Source organism: Siniperca chuatsi, linkage group LG20 (genome assembly GCF_020085105.1).
Source record: "Siniperca chuatsi isolate FFG_IHB_CAS linkage group LG20, ASM2008510v1, whole genome shotgun sequence".
NCBI lineage: Eukaryota > Metazoa > Chordata > Actinopteri > Centrarchiformes > Sinipercidae > Siniperca > Siniperca chuatsi.
In genome coordinates this window covers 18,219,158-18,243,549 of record NC_058061.1, presented here as the reverse complement: position 1 = coordinate 18,243,549, position 24,392 = coordinate 18,219,158, and the positions used below count along the sequence as shown (strand labels likewise).

General features: G+C 41.6%; 1 protein-coding gene across 4 annotated transcripts in view; it reads left to right on the top strand.

Annotated features, from left to right (window-relative positions):
- Positions 1 to 23,836, top strand: part of si:dkey-191m6.4 (rho GTPase-activating protein 22) — a 34,599-nt gene extending 10,763 nt beyond the window's left edge. The window contains exons 3-10 of one of the 4 annotated variants that reach the window (XM_044178251.1): positions 2,215 to 2,302; positions 15,376 to 15,504; positions 17,904 to 18,111; positions 18,206 to 18,338; positions 18,417 to 18,490; positions 18,560 to 18,681; positions 18,848 to 19,874; positions 20,654 to 23,836. In XM_044178251.1, coding sequence (XP_044034186.1) covers positions 2,215 to 2,302; positions 15,376 to 15,504; positions 17,904 to 18,111; positions 18,206 to 18,338; positions 18,417 to 18,490; positions 18,560 to 18,681; positions 18,848 to 19,874; positions 20,654 to 20,876 — 2,004 coding nt within the window. In that variant the 3' untranslated portion in view covers positions 20,877 to 23,836. Of the gene's footprint in view, positions 1 to 2,214; positions 2,303 to 8,022; positions 8,432 to 15,375; positions 15,505 to 15,531; positions 17,397 to 17,903; positions 18,112 to 18,205; positions 18,491 to 18,559; positions 18,682 to 18,847; positions 19,875 to 20,653 lie in introns of those variants that run through there. The other 3 variants (XM_044178252.1, XM_044178250.1, XM_044178253.1) reach the window with 3 other exon arrangements.
- Positions 23,837 to 24,392: the final 556 nt, after the last annotated feature.

Sequence of the window (24,392 nt, the reverse complement as noted above, 5' to 3'; positions counted from 1 at the left end):
TTTATTGATGGATCTACAAAGCACATTGAATCCATGGGATAACATTTCCATCTGGGTCCCAGACTTGTGTGCTGTGTATGATTTTGGACTACAATTATAAATAAAGTTCTGTAAGATTGAACAGCTGACGATGGACAGCCTTGGGGGGGGGTTATTAAAAAGTATTAGCGTTGCAGTTAGCTTTCTCATAGGATGGTGCTTCTGAGCATTGAGTCTGATGTGGTCAGGTTTTGTCAGTGGTTTACTGCTGCTGCTTTGACTGGGATCCAGTCTCAGGTTTATGTGAGGAGACAGCTGTTAGCTTCATTGCATGTGTTAAACAAGAGGAGTCTGTGGTGTTTATGTGCCTCAATTTGAGACCTATGCACATGGTACCAATCAATAGCAGTGTGTGATATTTGTGTGCTTTGGCACCGGTGGAGGACGTTGTCTTCCGGGGCCGGGGCTGGTGTTCTGGCCCAGGATGATGATTGGCATTTATGTGCAAACCAGGTTAAACCGGGCGTGTCCACATCTGTTCGTGGCTAGTTGAAGGCTCGTGCATGCAAGCACAGTTTCATACAAAGAAACAAAACAAAACAGGAGCTCTACTTTAATGTCACTCTGTCGCCAAGAGCTAAAAAGTCCTGCATTTTCAGCTTACACTGCTTGACTGTGTGATTTGTGTTCTTGCGTTACGTGTTACCTCTTCTTATTCATTCTTCCCCGGCCAGCTACTTGTGTTATTCCGAGCACATAGGACCCTTGGGAGCAACAACCCCCCCCCCGGTTTCTGCCCTGCCCCTGCGCTCCATCCATCCTCAGCTCCCTCCTCTTCCATTTGTTTCCATGGCGACTAATGTTGGCGACAGCCCGGCCCTCTGGTTGAAGCGATTTGGCAGACTCCTCTCTCTTTGATGGAGGATGCCAGTGTGCAGACGGGGCCGACCTACAGACGCTGGCATCTCTTCACAGCTCACTTGGCCTCAGTTCTCAGGGCTAAATGAGTATTGATCTGGATAATGTATTCGGATAATCTGTGTGGGTCCCTCGTCAATCACAGGAGTAGCTCCTTAAAATTTTCACTTCCCCTCAGCCCTTGGTATTACGTAACAACATACGTCGCACGGAGGCCACTGGGAGAGCAGAGGGAGAGTGGGCGGGGGAGGAGCAGGGTTTTAAATGGAGCGCACCTGCCCTTGTACACTTTCAGCTCAAACTATCATAGATCGACTGCCAGTTGTAGGCTTAGGGCTATACTGCTTTTTACAAATCATCAGAAATACATGCAGACTCATTTCAAGCGAAGGCGTCTTCAGCGGATAATTGCAATATGTAGGCACTTTGTAATAAGCTGCATCGGTTTCTGATTTAGAAATTTCTGTGTGTGATCTGTATCATGACTATCATAATTATTATTGCTACGGTGTTTATGATATCTTACAAAACAGCAATTTTTTCAATGCGTTTACAGATAATGTTGAGAATAAAGAAATCACCTCTGACCATCGTTGTTGACTCGCTCCCTCAGCCCTTAGAGGGTCGATCTCACCAAATTCACTTCAGACAAGGACACTTGGAAGGACACTTGTGATTGCGGCAGGGATTCGAGGGGAAGTCAACGAGGGCATGTTGACTGCATGCCGATGCGATTTTTCTGACCAATATTGCAATTATGATTTAAAATTGTGATTATTTTCGATTAATTAAACTACAGGTCTGCATTTATGGTCTACATGGTATTAAACAAGATTACTGTATCTACAGACTTATCGAGCAGTATACTAGGCATTGCAGTACTGCATGGAGATCTCCCGGAACAGCTCATAAAACTTCTTACAGATCCAATGTTGGAAAGCACAAACTCACTGGATGGTAGAAAATCCTCTCAGAGACGTGTAAGCTGGGGAAAAATTTGTACTAAAAACCTGATTTATTCCGACAAAAAAAGGTCTGTTCTGTTAAAGTCAGTGGAACCTAGTGAAGGACATCGCACTCTTGTCAAATTGTCATTTCCATATAAAGAGATCGCTCAGCCCTAGAAGAATGTAATGATAAAGTAAAGAAGAACATAAAGAAGAGACAGAGGACAACCGGGATGCCATGATAAAAGAACAGCAGCTAAAAAGAGTCAGAAACACAAAAGAGTAAGAAGATAGGGAGGAGTGGAAAGAAGTAAGAACATAATTACATATATTTCAGCCCAATATCTGAATTCCTCTCTCTCTGTTTCAGGGCTGCATACCTCTGCAGGGATGCCAGGTCAACGAGCTCACAGCTAATCCGGACGAACCAGGAAGACACCTTTTTGAGATTGTACCAGGTAAGAGATCCACTCGCTCCTCCCGTTCCTCCTCTTCCACTACCTTCACTTCTTAGCCCTGGTTCACTTCGTAATTTCATGTTTGATATTGGTGGTGCACTTTTAAAATCCAGTTTTGGGAATTCAGATCTCTGTGCATCCACATGTGGCCTATAAATGACTTTTATGCTCCTCTATTTTGGTCATATTTGGTCCAAAAACAGCAGAAGTGCATCTAAATTGAACCAGCAGTGAGGAACATTATAAGCAATGCATTATGCATCCTGTGTTCTGTGATTTGTGATCATGATCTGAAGTTCAACAGTTGTTTTTGTCTGCACTACCTTAAAAACATCAGATCTGTGTTTATATTACCTTTATTCTTTGGCTGCTATCCTGTATTCAGACAGCAGAGAGCACTGTCAGCCAAGGATCACTTGCTGTACTGGTCGATCTCCTTATCTCACATGGCATGACCTCAGAGCTGCTGACATGTCAGGGACCAGAATTACATTTCTACCTCCAATTTAAAAAAAAAAAACAAGTTCCATAAAATAAATAGAAAACAAAATGGCCTCTCCATCATCTCAAGCTGCTCTGTGCCTGCAGATCTCAGGACTGTTAGTGAGCCGTCATGCTTCACATGTTGTACCCATACAGAGGGGGTTTGCCTGCAGCTGAACAGTCTGGATAGATTGACCTCATATAGCCTTGCCAGGTTTTTACTCAATCAATACAATACTTACTTTTACATGTCTTGAAGTGTGTTAGTTTGTGTGTAGATGTGATGTTTTACCATGACACCATTATTCAACAAGCACAGAACTATAAGTTTAAACTTTAACTCAAGTCCTACAATGAAAACTGCAAGACAGCAGCTGAGCTCAGTGGTAGTGTGGTCCATCCCTCTGGCTCCCTTTATCGCTCTGTCATTCTGTGAGTGTTTGCTTGGAGCTCTCTCCTTGTGTTTAGAATGGCCGACAGGCTTGTGAGTCTCTGTGTGTTTTGTTTATGGCCAGTCAACATAGCAGAGGGGTGAGAACCCCAATGAGTGTCTAAGGACAGGCCTGCAGGCCGGCAACCCCTTAGAAAGGGGTTGGATGGGAGGGGAGGGCAGATAAACCTGCAGACAGCCAGAGAGGAAAGCAGTCATGTGAGGTAAAAGATGCAAAGAGACAGGTAGGACGAAGAGGAGGAGGCAGGTCAGAGGAGGCCAGCGGAAATGCTTGACATGAGGAGAGATGTGTTTTAGATAAATATAGTTAGTAAAAGACTTAATGCATTTCATTTGGACATTTGGACCTGATGAAGACTTAGAGTTCCTTAGTCGAGATCAACAGTAGGAGTCTGATCGTATTTCAATTTGATCCAAATCAATCTGTATGATTTACATTCTTCCCGTTTTCAACCCCAGTGCTGCTGACTATATCTTCTGTTTACAAAGGTTTAAATTAGATTTGTGGGCTCCTTGGGGAGAAACACATGAGTCTGCTCTTTCTTCACTCTGTAATCAGCTTAGAGTGATGAAGGCTTTATTCACTCCTGTTGTATGAAATGAATAGACTGAGATTTTAGACTTCACGTTGTGTTAAAAGTAATGCTTCACGGAGGATAGCGCTCCCTCCCGTTTTTAAAACAGTCATTTTGGTGTCCAGTCATGTCTGCAGCTTTCCCTCACAACAGCAGCCAATTTTTACTGAAGAGTACAGGGAGACAGAGAGAAGCAGACTATTGATCAAATAAAATAAAAATCACCCGATGTAGTAACTGTTTGAAAGAGAAACAAACACTCTCTGGCAAAACACTCAATAAGCACTGATGCTCTTTTACACTAATGCCTTCCACTCTTTTATGCTTCTATTCACTCCTTAAAAGGAGAGCCAAATAAACACTACAGTGAGTCTTTACCGTTGGCCACTCAAAAAACTGCCACTCAAGGATGTCTTAGCCATCATTGATAAGGCAGAAGAGTGTTTCTTAAGGGTTCTTTGATGAGTCTTTATACATAAGGATTGGCAATTTGATCCCCACTTCATCCTGTCCACATGTCGTAGTGTCCCTGGGCAAGACACTTTGGGTGTTTTTTGGCAAGATAATGCTATTTTGACCATCAATATTAGGTTCTTGCCAGGAGGACTCAGAATCAAATTTCTCCACTAGAAAGGCTTACCATTTTGTGTGTAGCACACCGTATATGCCTGCAACAGGGGGTTATGAGCAGTAGCTTGGCCTTTGCTACCATACAAATGGTAGAAAACCACACATTTTAGACTGATAACACACTGATAAACCCTCATTTTGAGGTCAGAGCTGCTGGGTTCTTTCAGCCCTCCTTTGTCCACTGTAATAGTAGCCTTGTCCTTCAAAGGAGCCCAGGGACCTTGGCTGTTCATCTGGGTCATGTCATTGACTGATGGACTTTGTTTTTGTTAGACAGTGTGCGTGTTTGTGTGTGTGCGTTGTGTGTGTCCAGCCACAGGGTAAATCCTTTGGTCATGTTTATTGTGGAGATATGGATTACCCAGCCCTGTTGGAAAAGGTAGATACAAGACAGATAGCTACAAGATGCTGAACCCCTGACACACACACACACACACACACACACACACACACACTGTTTAATGCTGTGAGAGTGTGTGCTGGCTGTTAAATGTCTTCAGTGCACTTCTTTATCCAAGGCTTTACATGTAGGCCATGTCTATGTTTATAGAAGCTTTCTCATATACTGACTCATGACATCATTGGAAAGAAAAGCATCCTAACTTCTCAAAAATAAGCAGCGACTGAATGTTTTCAAGGGTTGAAAAAAATGTGAAATCATCATTCAGTACAAATGTCTTTTTGGCACCCAATCTCAGGGTCATAGCCAGTATAAAACTCTCCATGTGTACATTTATCCTGCATAGACACATTCACCACAATACAGTTATCCTGGCAGTCGGTTCTTTCTTGAATGTTAATCAGTGGAAGCAAAAGAAACACAAAACTCAACCCGCTACCCGTTGTAATTTCCTCTTGGCATTTCAGTGAAATAATAGCAGTAGTTAAGCATGCATGCAATTAAAAATTGGACTCCCACTATGGTTTTTCAACTGTATGTGTTCGAGACGGAGCGAGCAGTGCACACAAACAAAGCCGATTCAATAATCGTGTGCCTGAGTCTGAACTGAGCTCGTCTCAAAGCCCGTAGGCATGAAGGAAATGGGCAAATAACTGGATATTTTAAAATATTCTTTGTATTTAACGGCTGACTCGAGGCTATAAGCCCTCTGTTGTGGTAGTGCAAAGCAATTAAGCCATCTGGAAAACAGCACACATACACATAACACACTTGTGCCTGTGCAAACGTGACAGCTTCTGCTAATTCATTATTGTGGACGAGCTAAGCCCACATACTTGCACCCAGTCTATGAATGCACAAACACACAGGATTTTTCAGTGTCTCAGAAATACCATTTTACCAAGAAGCAACAACGAACCCACATCCGAGTTCAGAGTCCACACGGTTACTGTTACCTTTACCCTCTGACCTCTGTAACATTAACACAACTGTATATGTTGGCCATTATGTTAATCCTCACTGGGTCGGATTTTTAGCCACGTTTTGATAAGTGGCCGTCAAAAAGCATTGCAAGATGCATATAGGGACAAACAGGGAGGTTAGGAAAATGTCACACTGACATTCTCTTGTTAGATATCATGAATTAACCCTTCTGTTAAAGAACATGGTTCAACATTTTCGGGAGATACACTTATTTGCTTTCTTGCTGAGAGTTAGATGAGCGGATTGATACCACTCTCACGTCTGTACGGTAAATATGAAGCTAGAGCTAGCCAGCATGCTATTAGCTTAGTTTAGCACAAAGACTGGAAGCAGGGAGAAGAGCCTGGCTCTGTCCAAAGTTAAAACAAATCTGCCTACCACCACCTCTAAATTTTACTTATTAACACGTTATATCCCATTTGTTTAATTCATACACTAACTGAAATGTAAGCTGCGGTTAGCTGTTTCTCCCTGTTTCCTGTTTAATCGCTAATTAGCGTACAGACATGAGAGTGGTATCAAGCTTCTCATCTAACTCTTGGCAAAATATCAAACTATTACTTGGTGTAACTAACTAAACTAACTAAACTATTTTCTTGGTGTAACCAATTTCCCTCAGCCTGCCTTAAACTCTGCAGTTAGTGACTCCCACATTCACCAAGAGGCCTTTCTGGATCACACGTGTCAACTAGGGTTACCAACCATCCTGTAAAATACTCAATCGCCTCGTAATTGGAAACTAAAAGTATAAGAACTGATACGGGACGCACTTTTGTTCCGTATTTAAGACACGGTGATTTGTATGAGGTAGAAGGAAACCCTCCTGCTCTGTTATCCCTCAGCCTGTCATGTCATGTTGTTCCACTACCCAAACAGAGAAGCAGGAGGCGGCGCGTAGAAACAGCTGTTTTTGGCGCTCTCTCTCTCTCCTTTCTGTCTGTACCTTACAATAGATTGCCATTTCGTCAACGTTAAGCGTTGTTTTGTTGGCAATCATCCATGTCGAATTTACCTTAAGACCCTCTTGATTTATAAAACATCTAAAATAAGCGAGTTCATTATGTGAGTGCCTTTGTACATCAACATGTCGAAATGGGTTTTATGGTCAAGATACATAAAAATCATCCCTTTTCCAAAACGCAGCTTGTCTTGTAGCTGCACTACTTTCTGCTTGACGTTTTGTAACTGTGGGTGAAGAAACTGGTTTCTCCTGGCTGATGTTAGACTAAATGTCTAAAGCAGTGTATACACAAACACTGACAGTCATGCTTTAACCACCCATAGGTACCAACCTTTCAGTCTAAATATGGGTTAGTGGGATAATAAACACACAGTACTGTAAATACAGAAAATTCCAAGATTGTTAAGGACACTGTGTACATATTGAACTCAGTAATATTCTCTTTACAGTATGAAGAAGAATGCAGATAACTACATAAGATATGCTTAATATATGTATTTTAAAGGTCAAGGTCTCCGTCTTTGTTGCTAAGTGATCATTGCTGTGTTTGGCAACTTCCCTGAGATTACCTGTCAGTCAAACAGAGAAGGCACGACTGTCGTGGCTTTTCTTGAAACTTAGACTGATAAAATATTTATGGGTGGAACATACAGTATTTCTTTGTCTGCCAAAATCTATTATACATGTTGTATTATTAAATTTGTTAAGAGTAACTAAGTCTACAGTATGTTTTCATTGTAACCAATTACAACCAGCAGCTCCTGCTTGGTTAATATTTAGAAAGTTATGTCTATGTGCTTGTTCAGTTCAGTTTAGATGAAGCTATGGCGCCTGGAGAGTACACTTGTCTTTAATCATCAACTGCATGCTTGTACTCTATTAGCTTAAGTGGCATTTTCACGAAATAGACAGAGCCACACTCACACTTCCTGTGAACCGCAGGATTTTACCTTGTCAAATGTATTTCGAACAGCAAATGGAAAGGTTTTCACAAACTAGTTACAGGTTGAATCAGTGATAGAAAGTGGCAAAACCGATTTTGCACAGAATATTACATTCATACAGTTCAGTATGATCCTGGACCAAGTCTGACTTAAGGAAGAATCCGAAGTCTGTACGGCCTATATCTCACAGAGATTGATTGGCATTGTCTGTTTTCCCGCTGTGTGTGTATACACGTTTGTTTGGCAAAGATTGGAGGACAGCCCATCTCCCTGCTACTGCACACACACACTCAGAGAGAGAGGGGAGGACAGAGAGAGAGAGCCTTGTTACACTCCTCCTCAGGGATTTGCTTCTCCCCAGGGGGGCTGAGGGAACGGACCTGCTGCCCACACTGCTGAATGAAAGAAACAGGAAGAAAAGAGTGAATGAATGGACAGAATAAATGAGTGAAGGGCAAGAAGTGGGACTCGTTTGACGGGTTTTGTTTGCGCTGGCATCGAGCATGCCTCACTGGCAGGTTCTAGCCGTCGGTGCTACCTGCGTACTGATCTGCTTCCAAACGGACTTAGTGGTGGCAGAGAAGCGGCTTCATGCTGCAGCTTTAGGCCAGAGCCAGTTGCAGCTCCAGCCTGCGCCGCTCACTCAGACATGGGGCCGGTCTGCTGCAAGCCGGACAGACTGAAGAAACAACATCTCCAAGGTAACGGGAAACAGATGCTGGAGATTTTTAACCAGTGTAGTGGAGCGCTTTTGAGACTGATGAAAGCTCAGATATACAGTATGTTTAGAACAAGCTCTTATTTATGTCTTATCTTCTTTTTTTGCATAGTAGTAAAAAGGTACTGACTCCTGTTCCTGCCCTATTAGCTAATGCTTATTTGCAAGATACATCATATATTGAGATTATTACACAAACAAAATCTACTCTTAGAGGATCATTTGTTTTAAAAATGTCTTTGGATCAGCAAGACAGATAGACAGCAGAGGGACTTTATGTGCACATGTTTGCTGCAAAATGAGTTTTGCAAGTAACTCACCTACTTCTGCAAAATATTTGATGCAAAAGTGGATGAATTATAGCACAACATAAAGAAAAGTTAAGCATTCGGTTGAATAATTTCTATCTGACAATTTACTTAAGTTAAGGTGTATTCTTTCTTCTTTTTTTTTAAATATGTCTTGCAACTTGTCTACCTCTCCTTCACCATTTTGCTTTGATCTTGGTATCTAATTAGCATGGCAGGAAGCATCTTGATATGCTAATTAATATCATCCGGTGACTTTCAGAATAGTTTTAAGCAGCTAATATCTACTTTTCTTGGCAGTTACTGTAGCTGCATGATTGACGGGTCAGCTGCACACAGTTAACTGATAGAGTATGACTATCGTTCGGTGTCTACTGTTCTGTGGGAGCTTGATGTGTCCACAGCAGTGGATGCTGGATAAAAAACTTGAGGTTAGCTCTGAAAAGTGGCTATAAGGCCAGATGGTAATGTGTCTTTGTTTGTGGTTTAGTATTCCTGCACTCACTGGGAGGTTATCCATGAGTGTGTTTAGTCTGGCCAATATTGCATGTGTATTTTTCATTGTTTCTCATAGGTATTTGTTATGATTTCCTACTCTTTCTTATTGTTCCTTGCACAGTAGTGACATAGTGACTTGTGAGCTTGAGTAAGTGTTACTGATGTGATCATTAGACAAGATGGTGTGTATCCGACAATCATGATGGGTTCATGGGTTCAACATGCTGAGCCAAAATCCTGAAATGTTGGCTGTCTATTAACTGGCAACACAAAGTAGCAACAACATATGAATTCTCTCAGACACACAAAAGAAGAGCTGACCAAGCATGAGGGTGAACACGTATGGGTACATCATCATGTAGTTATAAGTGACTGCATACCATAGGATAGTAGGTAAGTCTCAGGTAGTGGAACCTGTGCTGTAAGCTATAATGCTATTGGCTGCACTGATTGGTCCTCAGTATTTGTGTGTCTTCAAATGCACAATTTTCTGCTTGTCTCTTTCTGTTGCTCTGTCTCTCTCACTCATTCACTTGTTCGCTAACTCGTTCCGTCTCTCTCTGTCTGTCTCTCTCTCTCATAAATAATACCAATAATAAGCAGCACAGAGGTCATATAAAGTTAATCCCCAACCCCATAGCGCCCAATCCTCAGTCACATTATTAATAGAGGACATAGCCTGAGGGACAGCACACACAAACACACCAAACGGTGTATAAACTGCAAGACTGTTTGCTAGGCCAGAAGAGTGGTTAGAGACACAGCATAGTTGCTGAGTGGTCACAGCTTTCTGCATGGCTGACACCAGCATGAATACTTCAGCAAATGCTTGAGGACTCTCTAAATCAACTGTACATTTTGAAATGTGCCGAGAGTTAGATGAAAAGATCATTATGTCGGTGCACTAGATAGGAAAGTACAGCCATGAGACAATTAGCTCATCTTAGCGTAGGGACTGGAAATGGGGAAGCAGCTAGCCTGGCTCCTCCAAAGGTAAACAAGTTATCCTACTAGCACGTGTAGCTCACACGGTACATGTTATCTCATTGATAAATTCTGTTCAAAAAGTGACAATGACAAGTCGTGGTTTTAGGGGGGGTTATGTGCTGGACTATTTCTTGGCCAGGCCAAGCTAGGTTAGCTGTTTCACACTGCTTCCAGTCTTCATGTTAAACTAAGCTAACGGTCTGGCTGTAGCTGCATATTTACCATACAGATAGGAGGGGGCATTGGTCTTCTCATCTAACTCTTGGCAAGAAAGCAAATAAGCATATTTCCCAACTATGCTAAACTATTCCTTCCTATACTAGCAAGTTGCTGTGGAAAAAGCATTAGCTAAGGCCTAATTTGGAAATGTATGTGTCCATTCATTATTTTTGAAGTGGCTTTTTCACTCAGCAGACTGGGACATTAGCTTGGCGCTAGCAACCAGGCTGCACTGCACACAATTCTCAATAGTTTCTTAAAGTTGCATAACTTCCCAAAAGTCTATAGGCAGCAGGAGGACTGCACCTCTCGGTAACACAAAATGAGCCTCCTGGTTCCTCTAAAGTTTGTTAATTTACTGTACATGTTGTGTGTTTTTAGCTGGCTTGCTAACGTTAGTCATTGGTAAACCTACACTCAGGAATCATCTGGTTTTGTTCAGAGCTGGAGGGTGCAGCTTGTGAGTACAGGACTACTGGAGTGCTGCGTGCAGTCAGCAGGGCTAACGTTAAGCTAGCTGTTAACTAGATGGTCAGTAAACACCTTCAAAAGGTAAGCTTGCTGCTAGCAAAAGTTATGTAACAAGTAATGTAATTAATTACTTTTGCTGTTGAGTAATTAATTACATTTTTCAAGTAACTTGCCCAACAAATGATATCAAAACTTCATGACTGTTAAATGCTAACAAAATAATTGCTTCATCTTTGTTAAAATAACAAGGTTGACAACCATTCAAAGCAGCTAATTGAAAACAGAAAGAGGTGAAAATTACCCAGACTGACCATGTTCATGTTCAAAGGTGCATTACATCACCTGAGTATCTTCTCATGCTCAGTACAGGTATGTCTATCCATATTGACAGTTTAAGAAGCTTGCTTCATGAAAGGATTTCAGCAGTATAAAAATTACCTGTTCTCTTTCCTGCCTTCTTTCCTGTCCTCATCTCCCATTCAACAGCGTCTGCGAGCAGTCTGACATTTAAGAACCGAAGCTATAATTGTGAAGAATTATAGCTTCGGTTCTTAAATGTCAGACACTCAAAAGGCAAAAGCTTTCTGCATACACACTGTAAACATTTAACTGTCTCGCAAGCTCAAATGTCAATCTCTGTCTAACAATCGCCACGTGGAAATCAAATTGATCACTGAGACTTTGAGAGGAAAACTCAGTTTAGCGTGTGTCTCCTTAAACCCTGCAGTGGGTGTTATCTTAATTGGCTCCAAAAGGGATCTTTGTACTCCTCATCCTTCCAGGCTTGGATGTTCCAATAGTTTTGGTATCTGTCGGCTATCTTGGGATCGATTTTAAGTGGCTCTGTGTGTGTCTTATCAGGGCATGATTCATTGAAGGGGGAGTATTGGATGTGGCAAGGCTCCTCTCTACATTTTTAATTGGCCTCTTTTCCTGAGGGTAAATTGAAGCACTCTTTATTACTCATTAATATTCATACACCAACTGTATGTATGCATTAATGAGGGCAAAATATCAAATAATGCTAAATCCTCAGTTCACTATGGAGCACATCTGAAGACAGACCACAGTGTGTTGTTCATCATGATAGTGTGAATTTGCAAAGCTGGGTGACAATGGCACTTAGCTTTATGGCACCACTGTTTATATTTGGATTCCCTCCTCACAGCTAAATGACTGTGACAACAGTGACTGTGGCAACAACCCCATCCAACACTAATGGCTCAGACAAACCGGAAACAGATGACATATTCTCCATACTATTTAAATGTGTAGAAGAAGAAAATAGTATATACATAAAGGTGATGAGGTCAAGATAATAAGATATATTCGCTGCATACGGTGGTTTTAATGTAGCAGTTGATCATGTTTCACGCTATGTTGCTGTTGTAAAAGACAAAGCAAAGATGCCCAGCATTCTTATCTCAACCTAACAAAAGTCATTATGCATTATAATTCTAGTGTCACTGAAATATTTTGTTTCATAGGCTCTGCACACCTATGAGGTCAAATGAGGCTCATTCTACTTCTGCACTCACTAAAAGCTTCTGTGGCACACAGTGTCAGCCAACTAAATTCCTTAAATGAAATGTGAACTAGTGCCATTATTATTATAGGACAGGGGTGTTGAGTACAAACACAGAGAATGCATAACAGGAGAATTGTGCTATCTAGTGGTGAGAAACCTTTATAGCACATTTTAGCCTGGTGTCAATCCCAGACACAACTAACTGGGCGGGCCTTAAAAGCATTTATAATACATACATACAGTGGGTTGAAAAAGTGTTTGCCCCCTTCCTGATTTCTTTTTTTTTTTTTTGTCACACTTAAATGTTTCAGATCATCAAACAAATTTAAATATTAGTCAAAGATAACACAAGTAAACACAAAATGCAGTTTTTAAATGAAGGTTGTTATTATAAAGGGAAAACAAAATCCAAACCTACATGGCCCTGTGTGAAAAAGTGATTGCCCCACCTGTTAAAACATAACTTAACTGTGGTTTATCACACCTGAGTTCAATTTCTCTAGCCACACCCAGGCCTGATTACTGCCACACCTGTTCTCAATCAAGAAATCACTTAAATAGGACCTGCCTGACAAAGTGAAGTAGACCAAAAGATCTTCAAAAGCTAGACCTCATGCCGAGATCCAAAGAAATTCAGGAACAAATGAGGAAAGAAAGTCATTGAGATTTATCAGTCTGGAAAAGGTTATAAAGCCATTTCTAAAGCTTTGGGACTCCAGCGAACCACAGTGAGAGCCATTATCCACAAATGGCGAAAACATGGAATAGTGGTAAACCTTCCCAGGAGTGGCCGGCTGGCCAAAATTACCCCAAGAGCGCAGCGATGACTCATCCAAGAGGTCACAAAAGACCCCACAACAACATTCAAAGAACTGCAGGCCTCACTTGCCTCAGTTAAGGTCAGTGTTCATGACTCCACCATAAGAACGAGAATGTGCAAAAATGGCCTGCATGGCAGAGTTCCAAGACGAAAACCACTGCTGAGCAAAAAGAACATTAAGGCTCGTCTCATTTTTGCCAGAAAACATCTTGATGATTCCCAAGACTTTTGGGAAAATACTCTGTGGACTGACGAGGCAAAAGTTGAACTTTTTGGAAGGTGTGTGCCCCATTACATATGGCGTAAAAGTAACACCGCATTTCAGAAAAAGAACATCATACCAACAGTAAAATATGGTGGTGGTAGTGTGATGGTCTGGGGCTGTTTTGCTGCTTCAGGACCTGGAAGACTTGCTGTGATAAATGGAACCATGAATTCTGCTGTCTAACAAAAACTCCTGAAGGAGAATGTCTGGCCATCTGTTCGTGACCTCAAGCTGAAGCAAACTTGGGTTCTGCAGCAGGACAATGATCCAACACACACCAGCAAGTCCACCTCTGAATGGCTGAAGAAGAACAAAATGAAGACTTTGGAGTGGTCTAGTCAAAGTCCTGAATCCTATAGAGATGCTGTGGCATGACCTTAAAAAGGCAGTTCATGCTCAAACCCTCCAATGTGGCTGAATTACAACAATTCTGCAAAGATGAGTGGGCCAAAATTCCTCCACAGCGCTGTGAAAGACTCATTGCAAGTTATTGCAAACGCTTGATTGCAGTTGTTGCTGCTAAGGGTGGCCCAACCAGTTATTAGGTTTAGGGGGCAATCACTATTTCACACAGGGCTATGTAGGTTTGGGTTTTGTTTTCCCTTAATAACAACCTTCATTTAAAAACTGCATTATGTGTTTACTTGTGTTATCTTTGAATAATATCAAAATTTGTTTGATCTGAAACATTTAAGTATGACAAACATGCAAAAGAAATAAAATCAGGAAGGGGGCAAGCACTTTTTCACACCACTGTACATACATTAAAAGCAATTTTCAGCATTGTTGGATGAAATACAGTCATCAATTTGTGAATTAATTTAAATATTGTGTGGGGCTGTTACACCTATATGATCTTTATGCAAGATTCACAACTTTATTTTGAAATCATTATCTTGCTAACGCAATTTTGACTGTCCACATTCACGAAAACACTGTTGCCAGTATGTCTGTTAGGTTAACCACCATTAAGCAAAGTAGTAAACTGCATTAAAAACACAAGTACGGCTTAACAGCACAGAGCTCGACGCCTCCTGACACTAATGCCATTCTTTCCATTATGCCAACAAAAAAAAAACTAAACACACACTTTAAGCATAAAATACCTGTTTATCGGTATGCGTTATCACAAAGTCTGCTTGTTACACTTAGACATGCCATAAACATTAACATACATACTGAGCTGTCTTAAATGTAATGTAAAGCAAAAGCATCCATACCCACTAAAACTGCTTATAATTTTCCTCATGACTGACCTGGGATGTTGTCTTTGATTATTTTTTTATGTCCCGACTTGAAAATCGACTTGTTAGTACCGTATTTTAAAAGTCACAGGACAAATCTATTGTTCTCCCCTCTGCACTGCCTTTTTATAGTGTGTTTTACTACTTTTTCTACTGTCTTTTTGTGAAAAATACCTGCTGGCTCAAGGTCTGTGGGCACCAGCCGGGACAGCCCAGTTCAATATCTGCATGCTGGCTGAAACCCAAATAAGCTGCCACAGTCAAAACCTGCTAGAGGGTGTAAATACACCGCCCTTCCAATAAGGTGAAAGCCTGAAAGAAACGTAATTAATATAGGTACCTGACACTGAAGCTTGCTGTATAGCTTGTAGTAAAAATTAGGAACTAGGGAATTTGGGAAGTGGTTCAAGCAGTTGAGACATGATGTATGGAAAAACGACAATATACAGCATGTCTACTAATCAACATACCGCTGGATTAGTTCTATGAAAAATTCCAGTGTTCTGGAGAAAAAATAAATATTGGTAATCTCCCATGTACTCACCCCTACTTTTTGTCTTCTTTTTTCCCCTCATTTGTCCCTACAGGTGGAACAGGAGAGAAGGACCGGGCACCGATCAGCCATGAATCCTTCTTGCTCATGGCAAACTCCCAGACGGACATGGATGACTGGGTCAAGGCCATAAGGCGGGTCATCTGGGCGCCGTTTGGAGGAGGTAAAACCAAACCTCTGAACTGAAACATGATCACTTTTAAAAACACAGACAGAATGGATGACTGCAGTTAATTCTCACCCTGATGTCTCTATTCCTGGTGTCAAACTACTGTACCTGACTTGGGAAATGTGATCAAGAGTTTGCTGTCAATCTATACCAGTTCACCGTTGGTTTAAATTCAAAAATAGAGGACAGGCTGCTTCTTACTGTGGCGAGTAATAAAGTACAAGGATCAGCAGAGAACAAATGTACTAGATGCAGTTTAGCCTGTGAACTTTAATCCAGTCAAGATGAGTTTCCTTTACTCCTAAAAAGTCTATTTGTCCTCTCCATGCAGCACTGAGCCTGTGGTTAATTCTCACCCTGTCTGCTTTGGTTTGGCTGTCTAACTAGTGTACTTGACAGGAGGCCAGAAATACAACCAGGCCTGCGTGGATGTGAACTGGGACATAAGGAGCAGCTGAACAGCATGGTGTTGGGTTACAAAGGAGGTATATTAATAGGGGGATAAATGTAGAATAACACACCAATGATATAGCGTATGACTTCACTGGTCTCATTTTAAACTTCATTTTTAATCAGCCAGGTTTAAGCTCTGTTGGCAGGTGCACCAACTACTAGAGCTACAACTAGTGATGATTAGCATTTCATCGTTAGTTTTGATCAATAAAGTAGAATCGGAAATTCTGCCAATTTCCGTTTTCAGTCAATTTTCATATTGTATTTCATATGGTATTTTTAATTAGAAATTTGCAGTTCTAAAAAAAAAAAGTTGTCATCGAGTGATTTTCTGTTGGTCAGTTTATCGATTAATAGAGAAACAGAACTCCAAGATGAGAGACGATCCCTAAAATGCCATTTGAGGTCCTCGTGTTTAATACTGACTTCATATTTTTTGTATTAACACTGAATCAAATGACTATTACACTGCTGAACCTAAGAATTATCATCCAACTCTGTAGCCATACTTTGTTTTTTAGCCTCATTTAACTAACTGTTTTGGTATTATGGCACATTTACTGTATGGTTAGTCGTAGCCCTAGTTTGTACCTCTCATGTATTACCATTACATTCACAGAGCTAAGCTCCAATTTTGAAAAATAAATATCCAGCAATCTTTCAAAAGCCTACAGGGTTGTTTAACAACACGTCCTGCTGTTCTGAAGCATTTCAGATTTCCTGTTTCCCAAGTTGCGACTCTATTTCCTAATCCAAACAAAGGTGGCCATAATTTGGTTAATGCAGCTTGAATTTTGTAAATACTGTATAGTGTTCTTTTATGCAATTCTAATTTTGAAAAAATGGTTTACTTAAAATCTGATAAAAATGCAAATAAATTGTGGTGAGTTCATTTGGAGGGAGGTGGGGGACAAGGAAGGTGGGGCCCCCTGAATCCTACCCTGTAGCTACATCCCTGTTCACACATGTAATACATTTTCTCTCAGAGGTGGAGAGAAGCATGAAAATCAGTAACATTCACATGTGAAGGGTGGTGGTAATCAGTTATCCGCTGGGTTACCTCCTGCTGGCTCACATGTCCAGCCTCCCTCTCAGATTCACGGGGTCGGGGTGTCTGTCTCTCGGCTCCTGGTCCAGAATAGATCTGTCGCCAACTTATAGACCCGTCGTTAACAGCAGCACTGCGGTCACAGCTCACTGACCCCCGTCTGCTGCCGTTTGTCTCAACTGATCCGTCGTTTTCGTTCAGGAGTCTGTAAATGTAGGACTCATCTACCAGCGGAGTCAAATGCCTGAACCGGAATGGATGAACTTGGTGAAATGTGGGTTTGGGATGTACGAGAAACGCTCTCTGCTGTGCAGCTCCTGTTCGGTGAATTACTATGATTACTGCGAGCTGTCGGCCAGCTGCGACTGCTGCAGCCAGTCAACAGGTAACAGTCAACAGCGATCCATTAGCCACGTTTAGCCATTAAGCGGTGCTGCCATTTAGCTACACCGTCGTTTTTCACTACTTTTAAAAATGACTTATTTATGAAGGGGAGTGTCTCTGATATACTGTTTACCAGTGGGGGAATGTAACTACATACATTTTGTACCTGAGTATTTCCATTTTATGCTACTTTTAAATATTGTCCTTTTTAGTCCACTACATTTATTTGACACCTAAAGTTTTTCACCTTTTTACATAAAAAACATGATATGCTTATATGATAAGGTGCAGTGCTTTATTACTAATTTACCCAGTAGTATACAAAGTATCTCAAATTGGCTCCACATTGATGAACTACAACATTAAAATGCTCTCACATGCATTTGTTACTGATTCCATAATAATATAACACTGTGAAACGAGAACCCAGTGCTTTCAGTGGATGCATGAATGAACAATCTGATGGACCTACAGTGCAAACAAGTATGTTTCCTCCATCCGTCCCCAGGGATATTTGGTCAGCGTTTAGAGGACACAGTGCAGTACGAGAAGAAGTTTGGCCCCCGGCTGGCCCCCCTGCTGGTGGAGCAGTGTGTGGACTTCATCAGGGAGAGGGGTTTGGACGAGGAGGGTCTCTTTCGGATGCCAGGACAGGCCAACCTGGTCAAAGAGCTGCAGGAGGCCTTCGACTGCGGAGACAAGCCTCTGTTTGACAGGTACACAGAGGGGAGTGTCGCTTGGAGCGTTTTCAGAATTAAATGATGGAGCATCCAGTAGACAACTTTTTTTTCCTCCTGTATTCTCTTGCAGTAATACAGACATCCACACGGTGGCATCCTTGCTAAAGTTGTACCTGCGAGAGCTGCCTGAACCAGTCATTCCCTTCTCCAAATATGAAGACTTTCTAACCTGTGCACAGCTTTTGGCCAAAGATGAGGAAGAGGTATGTGCAGTATACCCTCTGTGTGTGTGTTCATGTATGTGTGTGTGTCTAACAATTGTTCAATCTGTTTTTTATCAGGGTGTACAGGAGCTTGGAAATCAAGTTAGCACTCTACCTCTACCTAACTACAATCTCCTCAAGTACATATGCAAGTAAGTAATCAGTTTTCAAAAATGACGTCTGTTTCTAATATAGTTTTTAACTTTGTTATTTCTCCTTAGATTCCTTGATGAGGTCCAGTCCCACTGTACTGAGAACAAGATGAGTGTCCAGAACCTCGCCACAGTATTTGGACCAAATATCCTTCGACCCAAGATGGAGGACCCAGTCACTATCATGGAAGGTATGGACGATGCTCACTGACGTAATGACTGAATTCATGGTAAAAGTCACTGCAAACTAACTGGATAGTCCATTAAAAATGCCACACAACTTGCTGTATGTGCAGGACGAAAACTGAAATAATTCCACTGTACATTAATGATATCCTGTCTGACTGTGATCCATAGGCACCTCTCTGGTCCAGCACCTGATGACAATCCTCATTAGGGAACACAACCGTTTGTACTCAGGGAGTGGCCAGGAGGGACCCATTGTACCCCAAACAGAGCTCCCCGTCCAGGGGCATCAGCTCCAGCATCGCAGCCTGGGAGCCTGGATCTCAGAGGAAGACCTCCAGAGCTGCCCAGTCTCTAACCCCGACCAAGAGCTGCACAGCAGCGCCTCATCTCTGGATGCCAAACTGTGTGCAGCTGTCACTCCCACCCAGACCCCTAACCTGAACCCTGGACAGAAACTGGGGTCTCCATCGGGGAAAGGAGAGATGGTGGTCAGCCCCAGTAAACAAGCCAAGGCCGTTCCTTCCTGGAAATACACTTTCAAAAGCTCCTCGGCGCCTCGTTCCCAGCCGCAAGCCAAGCAAAGCAGCAGCGGCAGCTCCGTGGCGGATATCACTAGTGTATCATCTGGTGGGGGAGGTGGTGGTGGAGGTAACTGGCTCATGAACGGTTTGTCCTCCTTGAGGGGACACCGGCGCACGTCATCAGGTGAGCGGTCTGCCCGTGATCGCGACTCCACCGGCTCCTCACAGAGACTGTCCACCTACGACAACGTCACCTCTTCTTCTAGCATGGGGAGCGTTCCAAGTGTAGTCAGCACACCTTGGTCCACTTCCTCCTGCGAAATCTCCGGCCCTGACTCGGGAAGTGAGCCCTCAGCGAGCCAGAACTGTGGAGTAGGGGGCGAAAGTGGGGAAAAAGGGGAGTGGATGGAGAGCCAAAGGGAGATTGACAGAGGAAGGGACGGAGGGATGACGACAGACCCGAGCTCTGAGCAGGACAGTTGTGAGGCCATGGAGCTGTGCAGTAGCAGCGCAGCCTGCAGCGAGAATGGAAACATGGCCATGGCGGCCGTGGTGCCATCCATTATCATGTCCGAGGATGGAGACGGGACAAATGTAACACTGAGCAGTCTGGTGGAAGGACTGAAGGACGAGTTGAGGAAACAGAAGACTGCATACGAGTCCAGGATCCAAAAGTAAGTCTGTGGGTTCCAAACTTTGTCATGTGTGTAGATTTTCTTATGGTTCTCAGTGTCTAGTAAATAAAAGAGTCAAATTTAACTTTTGCTCATTTTGGGGTCTCCAGTTTGGAACCAGAGTGGTACCATGTAACCACAATTTCCCCAGTTCGATTTTGCAAGGGGCCTTAATTGCAGGTCATCCTCCTCTCGCTCTCTTTCCCCATGATCCCTAAGTATCAAATAAAGGCGAAAATGCCAACAAAATAAAAATCTTAAAAAGCTGCCAAACTTGGTGACATAATGGTTTCAATTTTTATGATATCATCACGGACAGATATTGCCAGATCTTCTGCCATATGCTTGCTAGCAGATATAGATATAGATATACACCCTTTGCTCTAGATAATATACAAACCTCAATGTAAACAGCGATTGTTTTAAGGTAGAGAGTAGTTCCAATGAAAACTGTACAAAGACACTTTTGATTTTTTTTTTATGTAATGTTTCAATGCTGTGAGCTTCCCAAAAGAATTTCTATTCAGATATCTCAAAACCACAGTAAACATAACCAAAACGATCTAACAATGATTAGATGCCAATAACGGTAAGTGAGAGAATGTTTTGGGTGAACCGGCCCTTTAAGATGGTTGCATTTCTATGTAAAAAAAAAATGGGCCTAATGCAGCTTTAAGTTTTGTCCTAATACCGCCAAAGCATTTCGTAATGTAACCAAAGAGTAAAGGTGAATGTCAATGACCTTTGCTTTCTGTCTGTGATGTGCTGCCTCCCCTCAGACTGGAGGAGTCCAGTGCTGCTCTGTGTGCGCAGATGGAGCGTTTGGAACAAGAGATGGAGCAGGAAAGGAAGAAGCAACGCATGCTGGAGATCAAACTACGAAACTCCGAGCGGGCACGGGAGGATGCAGAGAACCGCAACCGGCTTCTGGAGAAGGAGATGGAGGATTTCTTTTCCACACTGGGAGATCTGGCCCTGGGTGCAAGGACTAGTGACATTTGATACGGCAAAGCCACCCATCTGTCTGTGGCCAAAACTGTCAGGGTTTATATTTCGGGGGTTGGGTGTTTTCAAGGGCTCACGTCCTCCTCGGTGCATCAGGGCGTTCCTTCAGAAGAAGAATAAAATGATAAAGGAACCGGCCATATTTGTGTACATTCAGGACAAACTCAAAGGAAATATGGAGATGACAGAGGAAATTCTGAAGGACGCAAATATCAAATTGGGACTGACTATGTGGTCCTTGTCAGAATCATCTCCACAGAGCACCGAGTGGTTTTGACTTTCTTACGCATGCTTGAAATGGAACGTTAAGATAAGAGGACAGCGCTGTTCTGATTACACTGGACAATAAGTCCAGGGTTTGTCTTGTGAAGGCAGTATTTTAACAGTTCAGGTGCCTGCTTGTGACTGGTAGAACATAATGTAATTTCTCTGACATTCTCTATACTGGAGAGCACTGACTTCTTCAACCACTACTTTACATTGCGTGAATGGATTTCACGCTGCAACTGAAAGACTCATTAGAGACGTTAATGTTGAATGCAGACAGCTGATATTTGTCTTTATCTGATATTTATCTTTAAGGAATTGTGCAACATTTTGGGAAATACACTTATTTGCTTTCTTGCCAAGAGTTAGATGAGAAGTTTGATACTACTCTCATGTCTGTAGGATACATATGAAGCTACAGCTAGCAGCCAGTTAGCCTAGCTTAACTTAGAGACAGAAAACAGGGTGAAAGGGTTAGCCTAGCGCTGACATCAAAGTAAAAAAAAAATATGCTTACCAACATCTCCAAAGCTAACTAATTAACATGTTATATTTTGTTTGCATAATTCTTACAAAACAAAGTGTAAAAACTACAAGCTGTGGTTTTTACGGGAGTTCTGGTCTTTATGCCAGGCTAAGCTAACCTGCTCCTGGCTTTAGCTTTATATTTAGCAGATTTTTTATTTTATTTTGGGCAGCGCTAGGCTAACTCTTCCAATTGGTTTCTATCATATCTTAAGCTAGGCTAACCGACTGCTTGCTATATCTTATCCTACAGATATAAGAGTGGTACCAATCTTCTCATCTAACTCTCGGCAAATAAAAGTATTTCCCAAAATGTCAAGCTATTCCTTTAACTGTAGGGTCAGTTCAACCAAATAAAAAAAAAAACATATTTTCTTACTTGCCTGTAGTGGTAGCTAGCTATGCAAATTGCTTTTTATTGGGCCAGGTTTTGAAGTTACGAAAGAGTTCTGTGAAATTTTCCAGAGTAACAGGTTTACTTTTTCTGAAAGGAGATGTTGCAGAATTCCAAATCTTTTTTTTTTTTTTTTTTTTTTTTTTTTAAATGTAGTTTTTAATGCTATGGGCACCAGAAACAAAATTCAAATCACCTCGATTTTGTTAGGTCTCTGGCCGAAATCTCATAGAGGGATATCTCAAAACCAATAAAACCAAAAATTATTTGGCTAGAAAACACTAGGGGTAATCTAGAAAATATGTATTTTTTTTTTGTAATCTGAGTGAACTGACTGTTAAACTGTACAGTGGTAACATTAGCAGACGTTCCTCCACTTGCATTTATCCTCCTATCCTGTATTTGTACTGAAGACATTTTTTTCTGGATGTTTTACTGTAGAAACAAATGTGTATATCGTAACACAAAAGCAGGTTTAGAAAACTTTTCTAAAATTTTTCTTTTTTGATTTTCCAAACAGTTACTTTTGGAGCAAACCTGAAGCAGTAATAGGTGGAACCTCTGCAATAGCTGCCTCTGTACTTTCCTTTTCCTCAGGCCCTTTCAGTGCCTCTCATCACCATCTACATGGTTTCCATTTGATGGCAAAGCCTCAGTCTTCGGTTCACTCCGATCTTCGCAGATGTCAATATACCTTTAATGTACAGATAATACAACAGAACAATTATTCAAGCATTTACAACTTAGCGCATGCTGCCTAGGACACAGGACATGTGGCTCAGTAGGTGAAGGCCATTTACAGTACACAGTAAATACCAAAGCTGGACCGCCTCAGCTGTTCGCTCACTAAAGATCAGATTGGCCTGCCTGGAAGCCATGTTGATTTTGGCACATGAAGCTGAACACTGCCCTCAAAGAAACAATGGAATTTCCTGGTTGTGCCTTCAGGGAAGTGTTTTTAAATAGGAAAAATGTAGTGTTGCTTGCTTGTCCAGAGATGTAGTGCATATATTCGCGTATAGTACACACAGTGGCTGCATTGTTGGTTGTTTTTTTTTTGTTGTTTTTTTCATATGGCAACAAACTGCTGAAGAGGAATAACTTGATCTCCCTAGAAGGTGCCAATTCTTGTGAAAGTGAATTGTGAATTGAATGGAAGTTCTGAATTAAGAATGCATCCTTGTAGTGAATGTAATGTGTTGTTGATGAAACCAGCCCTATGAAAAAAATGTAAACGACTACCAGAGGGGGGGAAAAAATGTATAATCATTGGTGTTCAGTTCATCCAGTTCTGCAACCCACATTTTGATCCCAATCGTCTTACTTTGACTTCAGCTCTTGGTAATGCTGGACATGTGATGTATTATGGGATGCGTCATGGGACTTGTTTCTTTAAGGGCCCGACAAACAGTATAATTACAAGTGAAAGTGTGCTTTTGGTTAGACAATGTGACTCTTTTTTTATGTTTTATAAAGAAACATAAAGCCAATGTTTTTACATTACGCTCTTTAATTCCACAGGTTTACAAGGTAATTGTCCTTTAAGGCTTTTTGACTACCACTACCACAGTTCACAATATGATGGTATAAATCTATTGCAGGTTCTCTGATTCCAACAGTGACATTTACTTCCCTTTATGTATGTCTCATGACTAAGGCTAAATGTTTCTTATTGCTCTGCTGATCATCTATGGTGCTTATTTATTATGGATTTCCACTATTGTAATGAATGGACATGTATGGGAATAAAGGTGACAAAGATCATCTGTAAGACTTTAGTGAACCTGAGTTCTTGTAGTATCAGATCTAAATAATGTCAGTTTTTCCCCTAAATACTGGACTCTACCAGTACAGCCCACAATATCTCAAAATACATTGTCACAATGGTCAATTGCTTCATCTGGAAATATGTGTACATTTGTACTGACCAAGTATTTGTATTCAGCACTCATCCCCTAGCCCATTTGTTCTTACTAAAAACATAAATCATTAAAACTGGGTCACAAATATACAATTTAATTTTTTTAAAAGACTAAGTAATTTCTTAAAACAGCTGGGCACGGTAGTTTTTAGAAAAAGTTACTCAAATAGGAGTAAATGCATGTGGTAGGGACTATTTTCAGCGGTGGACTAATACACATTTGGTGCTAAACTACAGTGCCAATGTTCATTTTAATGAAGGAACATGTCACCCAGTGCAACAGTGTGTCTCTTTGATGTGTTTTTACACAACAATGGGGCTCTATGGCACAGAGCAATAAGTTATTTCAGGCTTTGGCTACAGACAATGCTTGAATGAATTCAATGCTGGTTTGTCTTTTCGTGGG